Source organism: Ichthyophthirius multifiliis (genome assembly GCF_000220395.1).
Source record: "Ichthyophthirius multifiliis unplaced genomic scaffold scaff_1120509251332, whole genome shotgun sequence".
Classification (NCBI taxonomy): Eukaryota; Ciliophora; class Oligohymenophorea; order Hymenostomatida; genus Ichthyophthirius; species Ichthyophthirius multifiliis.
Genome location: NW_004085977.1, coordinates 76416 through 85995, shown reverse-complemented (window position 1 = coordinate 85995; position 9580 = coordinate 76416). Strand labels below are relative to the sequence as shown.

At 15.8% G+C, this 9580-nt stretch overlaps 2 protein-coding genes across 2 annotated transcripts, besides 9 other annotated features; one reads left to right on the top strand and one right to left on the bottom strand. All coding sequences in view use genetic code 6, as the record gives it.

Moving 5' to 3' along the window:
- Positions 1-854: 854 nt before the first annotated feature.
- Positions 855-914: a microsatellite.
- Positions 863-914: a microsatellite.
- A 342-nt stretch (positions 915-1256) lies between these two features.
- Positions 1257-1301: a microsatellite.
- A 718-nt stretch (positions 1302-2019) lies between these two features.
- Positions 2020-2069: a microsatellite.
- Positions 2022-2066: a microsatellite.
- A 2597-nt stretch (positions 2070-4666) lies between the features above and the next one.
- Positions 4667-6744, top strand: IMG5_183520 (hypothetical protein; the record flags this gene model as incomplete). The annotated part of the gene is made up of 7 exons (XM_004027391.1): positions 4667-4809; positions 4906-4988; positions 5061-5259; positions 5327-5510; positions 6123-6146; positions 6290-6379; positions 6700-6744. The coding sequence occupies 7 exons, from the start codon at positions 4667-4669 to the stop codon at positions 6742-6744; spliced, it is 768 nt and encodes a 255-aa protein (XP_004027440.1).
- Positions 5674-5716: a microsatellite.
- Positions 5992-6034: a microsatellite.
- Positions 6745-7017: 273 nt separating the features above from the next.
- On the bottom strand, positions 7018-8370 carry IMG5_183510 (protein kinase domain protein; the record flags this gene model as incomplete). The annotated part of the gene is made up of 4 exons (XM_004027390.1): positions 7018-7029; positions 7429-7565; positions 7611-7998; positions 8056-8370. The coding sequence occupies 4 exons, from the start codon at positions 8368-8370 to the stop codon at positions 7018-7020; spliced, it is 852 nt and encodes a 283-aa protein (XP_004027439.1).
- Positions 7143-7221: a microsatellite.
- Positions 7159-7226: a microsatellite.
- Positions 8371-9580: the final 1210 nt, after the last annotated feature.

Sequence of the window (9580 nt, the reverse complement as noted above, 5' to 3'; positions counted from 1 at the left end):
TAGAAGAAAAATAAATAGTTGTTTAAAAATAAATAGGATAAGGTAACTAAAGTTTAGTATATGAATGTGAAATTAAAAACGTTAGAAATTTTTGTGTTTTGAAATAATTTAAAAAAAAAAAAACATATATATTAATTAAATACTTTCTAATTTGAATAATTTATAATTAATAAACTCACATTTAATATTAAAAATAGAAGGTTATACTATTAAAAAATTTGATGACTTTTCTTCTTCTTTAAGTATAATTTAAAAAAGAAAAAAATGGGATTTAGCAAGTTATTTGCGGAACGAGCCTCCTAATTTGAATTAATAATTCTAAATTGCACATGGAATTTTGTAAGCTATAGATTATTTGCATAAATAAAAAAATCCAATAGTACATGGAAATTTGAAACCTTAAAATATTTTGCTAGATAATAGAAATAATGTTTTTTTGGGAGATTTAAATCTTTCCGTAATTCTTAATAATGAAAGTTAAATGTAAACAAGTAAAGGATATACTCCTTGCTATTCAGCACCAGAATAAATAAATGATGGTTTTGTTTAAAAAGAAAGTGATATTTGGTCTTTAGGAATAGTGTTTTTTGAATTATTTTTTAGAATTTAAATTAATTAAGAGATTACAAATAAATTTGGACTATATAATGTATCTTAAAAAGGCTGTTTGGATTTGTAATGGGATTCTTAAAACAAATATTAATAATAGTTTTGTGATTTAATTAAAAATATGACTAAATTTGAACATTTTGAAAGATTAAAAATTTAAGATATAATAGATAAATTAAATAATTTATAAAAACTTAGCAAAACAGGATAATATTAAAATAACCATGCTATTATATAGTAAAATAAATAAAATTAATAATAATAATAATAATATTAAGTTTAATAATAATAATAATATTAATAATTGTTAGATTAATAAAAAATAATTTAGCAGGAATAATAACTTTATTTAACAAAAACAAATAGCACTTAAAAATAAAATAAATATTAGAATAAAAAAACAATTTCTTAAATTACTTTATTTTAATAGTAATAAAAATAAAATAATAATATTATTATGGTTTAAGGTAATAATTTTTAACTATAATAAAAAAAATAAAAATTTGGTTCTGTTGCTAACTTATAAAAATTTAAAAAATGAAAGTTTAATTTATTTTAAATTTCATAATATTGAATAAGTTAGTAATTTTTAATGTATATTAAGTTTATTTTAATTAAATAAATAAAAAGAATATAAAAAATTATTATTTTTATTAAATATATATATGTTTTTTTATATATATTTATAGTTTATATATTTCTTATTTTTAATAATAAAATAAATATTTTGTATCATTTTAGTATATTTTTAGTTAGTTTGTGTTATTATTTTAGCATAAATTTGCAAAAATTATTTAATTAATATAATATTAAATATATTTAAAAACAAAATTTAAATTACTAAAATAAATGGGTTGTATTTTTATTAAAGAAACAGAATTTGATAACGATTTAGTAAGATATTTATAAGAAAAAGAAAAAAAATATGATACTTTAATTGAATCTTTATAAAAATAATATATTTAATTTAAATAATTAATTACTGATTATTAAAATAAGGATAATTTAATAAGTTTAAATGAATATGAAAATGGAAAATAAAAACTAAATTAGCTTATTTAAAATAATAGTATGGAATAAAAAAGATATAAAGAAGTTTCTTTTTTCAATATAAAAGATAATATATAAGAAGAAATTAAATAAAACATTACAGATTAAAATTTTATAAATAATTAGAAAAATTCGAATTTAATTAATTAAAAAGAAAGCAATTCTTAAGAAAGACTATCAAATAAAACAAATTCAAACTATAATAATAATAAAAATAATTTTTAGGATAGAAAATATGGAAAAATTTAATAAAAACTATATCTATTAGAAAATGTTAAAAGAGAAAAATAAAAATTCAAACTATAGTGACTTATTTATGTTTAAAATTATTAATAATTAAAAATTTATAAAAAAAATGAAATTATAAAATATTAATTTATATTATAAATATTTCATTTATATATAAAATAACAATAAAATATATTTATTAGAATTTTTAAAAAAGATATTTAAACAAAAAGACTAATAGATTAAACAAAAAATTGATTTAACAATTTATAAATATTTAATAATAAAAATAATGAACAAAACAGTACCCTAATTAATCGAAGAAGAAAAATAAATTTAAAAGAAATGCTTAGAAGATTCAAATAAATATTTAAAACAATTAGAAATATAAAATTCTTGGTAGACATATGATTAAATTAAGATTGTTTCTAATCCAGATAAATTAACTTTTATTCAATAATAATATGTATATTTCCTTTTTATATTTATTGGAGTATTATATAATAATCATATTGGATAATAAACATAAGTATTTTGGATAATTTTGTATATAATTGCGATAGGGTTATGTAGTTATTTAAATGAGTTTTTGCCTTAAAAAACTATAAGAATTGTTGATAATTAAAAATCCATATATGTAATCTAAATTAGTTAAATTGAAAAATTTGAAACTGCCTAAAAATTATATAAAAATTGGAAAACGGTTGATCGTTCATTAAGATATAAACGAATAGACGATATTAAAAATAAAAAAAAATGAGGACAATAAACGAAACAAAGAAAAAAAAAAGAGTTTATATATATTAAATACTTTTTAATTTTTATAAAATAAAATAAGAGATATAATATTGAGTATATATTTATTTTTTAATAAAAAAAATAATATATTATATCATCTAACATTAATTATTATATCATCAATAGCATAACTTGCTTCACATGAGTCTTTTTATAATTCCGAAGCAAAACTAACTTCTAAATCACTTTAGCTATCAACAATTATTTTTTTGAATTATCTTTTTATTTTACAAAAATAAAATAAAATTGTTATTTTATAAAATAAGGAAAAAAAAAAAAATATTACATATTTATTGTATCTTTATTGACGTTTCCACAAATATCGAATCCTCTAGAATTATCGATATTTTTACTCCAAACTTTTTTTATTTTTATAAAAAAAGTATATTTTTAATTATAAAATATGAGTTTTTACTGTTTTTTCCATTAACAAAAACTAATATTTTTTCACCTTCCCAATTATCAAAGGCATGAATAGTTCCACTAATTTTAACTTAAGAATGATTTGGTAAATTAAAAAATTTTTTAGTAATCATTTGTTTTGAAATTTTACAAAAACCGCCATTAAATGTATTTTTTCCAATTTTTTCACAATTATTTTTTTCTAAAAAACTCCATTATCCTTTTTAATCTTTATTATTTTTATTTTCATCACTATTTTCAAAATCTTCATGTTATATCATTTTCCATTAATTTTGACCTAATTTTTTTATTTTGAAATATTATTTTTTTTAAATAAAAATTAAGCTTTAAAATATAAGATATACCATTTATAATAATTTCTTATATTTATAGTTTTTAAGTTTAACTATATAAATTTTTTACTACTAAATTTCCTCTAAAAATTATTTTATTATCTTCACTATTATTTGAATTTATATTTTTAATAAATAAATCTTAAGCTTTTGTTTAAATACTTTATTATTAAATTGCATATATATTTTCAGCAATCTATATTTATTTAATTTTATTTGAAATTTTTAATAATGTTTTAATATTTGAACTACATGCATATTTTCTTAAGAAATAATTTTGTCAAACTTAGCATAATTTTAAACAATTATTGATTTTTTAATATTTAAATCTTAATTTATTTTAACTATATTTTCATTACCTTTTATATATTTTAATATTATATAAATAATAAAATAAATAATTAATTTTAAAATTATTAATAACTATTGTTATTTTCTTGCTCTTAATTAATATCATAATCTTCTTATGACTGTTTTAAATGAGCTAATATTTTCAAATTTTATTAAATTCTATTATTGTAATCATAATTGCTTATAGTATTTAAAACTAAAAATAATTAAAATTTAAAAGAATGATTTTATATTAAATTTATAAATATATTTATTACTATTGAAGATATTTTCTTTAAGCTAAAGTTGTTTTTACTTAACATTTGCATTAATTATAAAAAATACTAAAAAAAAATTAATAATCTTTTCATTTTATAAATTACTAATAAATAATATTAAATTTTTTTATAAGTTTTTTAAATTTAGAAAACGAAAAAAGTAAAAAAACTTAGTTTATTTTTATATATGAATTTGTAAATTCTTAAATTTATAAAAATTTAAAATAAACTATTTTAATATTTTAAATATTATTATCTGAAAAGAAAATATTTATTTATATATTGAAAAAATAACTTTTAATTTTGATAGATTAAAATAATCTAAATTTTTTAAACATTATATATTTAATTCTTATTGCATTTTAATATATATTTAGCTGATTTATTATAAAATTAATAACTATATAATAAGAAATATTGATTTTCAATTTAAAAATAAGTTTTATTTAATTTTATTTTTGTAAAAAATATTATGGGATTAAAAGTATATATATTTAATAATTATTATAATAATTAAATGAAAATAATCTAAAAATAAATTTTAAAAAATAAATAATTTTATTTATAAATAAAATAAAACATTTTATATTATTATAAAAAGAATAATAATAACATTAAATGGGTGAAAGAAAATAGACATTTGTTCTTCCATAAAGTTTAAGTAGCTATATATAAAATGGTATTTTTATTCGGCCAGAATCTCCAAGAACAAAAGATGCAATGACTGAATTAGGAATAGAAATGTCTTAATTTGAATTAAAGTAATATTATATAAAAAATTAAAAAAATAATAGATATTTGTTTTTTTAATTATTTTGCTTTTATTCCAATTAATCCTTATAATTAAAAAAAAAAAGAAATATAAATGATTTTGGTCATGATGGATGTTCTGAAGAAATAAAATAATTAAGGTACGATCATTATATGGGAAGATTACAAAGTAAATAGCATTAAATATTATACAAATTAAATAAAAATATAATATTAATTTTTTATTTTTTAATATATAAAGCCGACGTTAAAGCTATTTAAGAAAAAAGAAAATAAATAATTCGTTAATAAAAATTAAAATTTCAAGCAAACCCTTAATTGTGCAAATCTGTAAATTAATAAGTTAATAATAAACAGTAATCTGTAGTAGCTTAAGAACTAAATTACTTTTCACGTAAATCTTTAAATTAAAATACTAGTATTAATAGTGATTATAAAATGTATTTATTAAAAAAAATGTTTTCATTATAAATTTGATAAAAAACAATAATTTAATATTAAATAAAGGGATCATAAATAAATGAAATAAGTATATAATAAAACTATTGGGTATATAAAAAGTACTCATCAGTCTCCAAATACTAAACCTGTAGATGAAATTATTAGTATTGAAGATATGAATATTTCTTAACTAGAATCATAATTAATGAATGAAATATAAAAATATAATAAATTAAAAGAGCAAAAACAGGTTAATATTTTTTTTATTTTTTTAAGAAATATATTTTTTTTATAAAATTAGAAAGAAGCTAAAATTTTATATGAAAAAAGTATTAATAAACTTTAAACAGTGTAAGCAATGTCAGAAAAAAATTAAAGAGTTTTAGAATAAGCGATAAAACTTAAAAAACAAAAAGAAAAAGAAAAGGAAGATAAAAGAAAAGAAGCATAAGAAAAATTAAGAAAAATAAAAGATGCTGAATAAAAATATAATTAAAAAAAAGAGAAGAAAGAGAAATAATTTAAAAAAAAATAGAAAATGTTAAAGAAAAGTAAAGAAAGTATTAAGAAGAAAAAGAAAGAATGTAAAGAGAATATGAAGAAAGAGCTTTTTTAAAAAAATAAGAAATGAAAATAAAATTAAATTAATTTTAAGATGATTTTATCAGACAAAAAGTTATGTTAAATGAAAGTATTTGCACTTAATAAAATTAGGCATTAGATAAAAATAGATAAATATTATAAGAAAAAATAAATTATTTAAGAGAAAAATAAGAAAAGCAAAAAATAAAATTAAAAGAATTATAAAAATAAAGAAATTTAAATGAAGAACTTTCATTTTAAAAATTTATTTAAAAATTAGTTACAAAAGAATAAAACTTTTAATGTATTTTTTTTTTTTTTCCCCTCTAGATTTTTTGATATTTAATTTATAAATTATAAACTTTAGAAAATAGATAAAAACAAATATAATAAGAAATAGAATAATAGAAAAAATAAAAGTAAAAATAAGAAACAATTTTATAAAAGTAATATTTTGTTAAAACATAATATAATGGTAAGATGGACGATTTGAAAGAAAAGTTTAGGAAAATGGAAGAAAATGTTTTAAAATTAAAGGTATGTATACTTTTTTGTTTTTTTTTTGTTTTTTATTCTTAAACTCAAAAAAATAAAATAAATAATAGTAATAAGAATAAGAAAGAATTTAATTAAAATAAGAAATACGATAATTAAAAGAATAAGACAAATTATAAAATTATGAAAGAAATAGACGTGCAAATGAATATAAATTAAATAAATTAATGGCAAAAGAAAGACAAAATTATGAAAATATTCAAAATATGAAAGAATAATAAGAATTAATAAAAAATGCTAAAACGTAAAAACCATATTCTAATATAATTGCTTTTTTTGATAATTTTATAAATATTAAAAAGGCAAGTACAATAATAAACTAAATTAGAAACTTAAAGAATATTTGATTCTGTAAATCATGTTACTAATAATTTGTTTCCAAACGTAACTTCAGGCTAAACTGAAAAAATTGCTCTTTATAATTTACCTAAAACAAATAAAACAAAATCAATTAAGTTAATTATTATATTTATAAACTATTAATAATTGAATAAATTTATTTTATTAGTATTCTCAAGAGTATTTTTAAACCAGATTAATTAGATATTTCTATATTTGACCCACCACCAAAAAAAGAAGATCAATTAGCGAAAAAAGCATGAAATATTAAAATATCATCATCAAATAGAAAACTATATTAACATATTATATATAAAAATAAATTAATAAAAAAAAAATTAATTATAAATTTTATTATTTTTTTAAAAAATATGTAAAGTTTATTAAAATATTTTTAATAAAAATGTAAATTAAATTAATAAATATATATTAAATTATATATATATATATATATATATATATATATATATATATATATATATATTTATATTATTAAACTACATTTCAGTTTTATATTTTTTTTGAATTTTAAATTGAAATAGTTTCTTTTTAATTAAAATATTTTTATAAATAAAATTTATTTTCATATTAAACCCATGGATCATTTAATATCTTTATTTTAAAATAATATAATTAATAATAATATTATGAAAAATACATATTTAATATATTATATATTTTAAAATTTTTACTTAATCAATTGTTAGCCTATCTTAAGGGTTTTTTTTTAGTATTAAACTTATTAAACTTTTAACTCCGTTTGGAACATATGAAGGAATTTCAAGTTCACATTCTTTAATTTTTTTATATAAATCGCTTTCATCAATACCTCAAAATTATATCATTATAATAAAAAATTATAAAAAAATTATACCTTTAAAAGGAAAAGCTCCACAAAACAAAACAAACAAAAGTACGCCACATGTCCAAATATCAACTGGCGGTCCATAATAATCCGTTTTAGAAACAATTTCAGGTGCCATATAAGACGGAGTTCCACAAAAAGAAGTTAGCTTTCTATCAGAAGTAATACAAACAGCGAATCCAAAATCAATAATTTTAACATTTTAATCTTCATCAATAAGTAAGTTTTCAAGTTTAATATCTCGATGTATTATATTTTTATTATGCAAATATTTAATTCCTTCGATAACTTAAATAAAAATTTTCCTCGCATCAGATTCTTATAATCTTCTATTAGGTTTTTATTTCAAATAATTATATAATGAACTATTTCCAATATATTCTAAAACTAGATTTAACTATATATATATTTTTTTAATTAATTTTACTTTTTTTTATTATAAAATAAAAATAACTGTTGTAGGTGCATCAATAACCTTAATAAGCTTTATTATATTAGGATGAGATGTATGATTAAGGATATCGATTTCTCTTTTTACGTTTTTCATTTTATGAGGATCACATAGTTTCTCTTTTTCGTAAATTTTTATTGCAACTTTTTAATTTGTTAATTTATTTATTGCTAGTTTTACAACTGCGTAAGAACCTGAGCCTATTTAAGAGCATAATTAGTAATTCTCTAAATTAATATTAGGTGAGGGGATTTATGTTAGAGAAGAATTAATTTTTTGTTAAGGAATTTAATAATTTTTAAGATTATTGGAAGACATTTTTTTATATTCTTAAACTTAATGAGGTTTGATTTATTAATTATTTTTTTGTTATTGATTTTATTATTATATATAAGTTTAAATTTATAGATTTTATGGTTATTATTATTAATATATTTAACTTCTATAGTATAATTATGGAGATACATTTTTTATATAAGTTTATTTATTAATTTTATTATCATTAATATATCTATAAGTTTAGAAATCTCTTTTAACAAACTTTTATTATTAATTAAATTACCTTAATTTAATATTATTTTTATTTTATTTATTTTAAATATCTTTAAATATTCTACTACTTATATTTTATGGAGAATTTTAATTCGAATTAAATACTATTTGTTAATCTTATTATTTTTATTTTTATTCTATATACGTAATGTTTGAATTTGATGTATCTTATTTATTTTCATATTTTTTTTGAATATTTTTTCGCTAAATTTTTTTTATTATTTAATCTATTTCCCTTAAAATTTTTATTTCTTTATTGCCTTAAATATTACACTCTATATTTTTTTCAAGTAAATCTTTTAATCTTATAGGATAATTGGCCTGAGTTCTATTTAATTAAAATCCTATATATTTATTATTATTTGAAGTACTTCGAGGTCTACTCAATTATTGATGAAATAATTTTTGTTCCGGAGAGACATTATTAGATACAAAATATCTTTTTTGATTTCTATTTTAGTTTAAATTTCGATTTAAATTAAAATTAATTATCTTATTATTGTTAGAATTTTAAATTAAAATTTCATTCTCTTATGAGAATCCAGTCGTTGGTTAAGATTTTTATTAAGTATAATTATTCTTTGATTTTAAAAATGTTATTTGTTTGTTTTTCTAAATAGGACTGTTTAAATTAGAACCAAAATTTTTTTGTATTTAATATATTTTTTTGTTCTTGCTGTATATTATGTATTTGAGGATAGTTCTGTTTATATTTTTTATCTACTTTAATTAAGAAATTATGTATTATTATTTTTATTAGGTTATTTATTTTATGATGGAAAGTTTAAATCTTTTTTTTTTAAAAAAAAAAAACAAAAAAAATTATTAAATTTTAAATATTTATTATTATTTTTTACAATATTTCTTTATTTAAATTTATTTAAATAATTGCTTTTCCTAAAACTATTATTTAGACGGAATATATATGTACTTTTTTTAAAGTTTAAAATCATTTTACATTGATATGTTGTTTAGT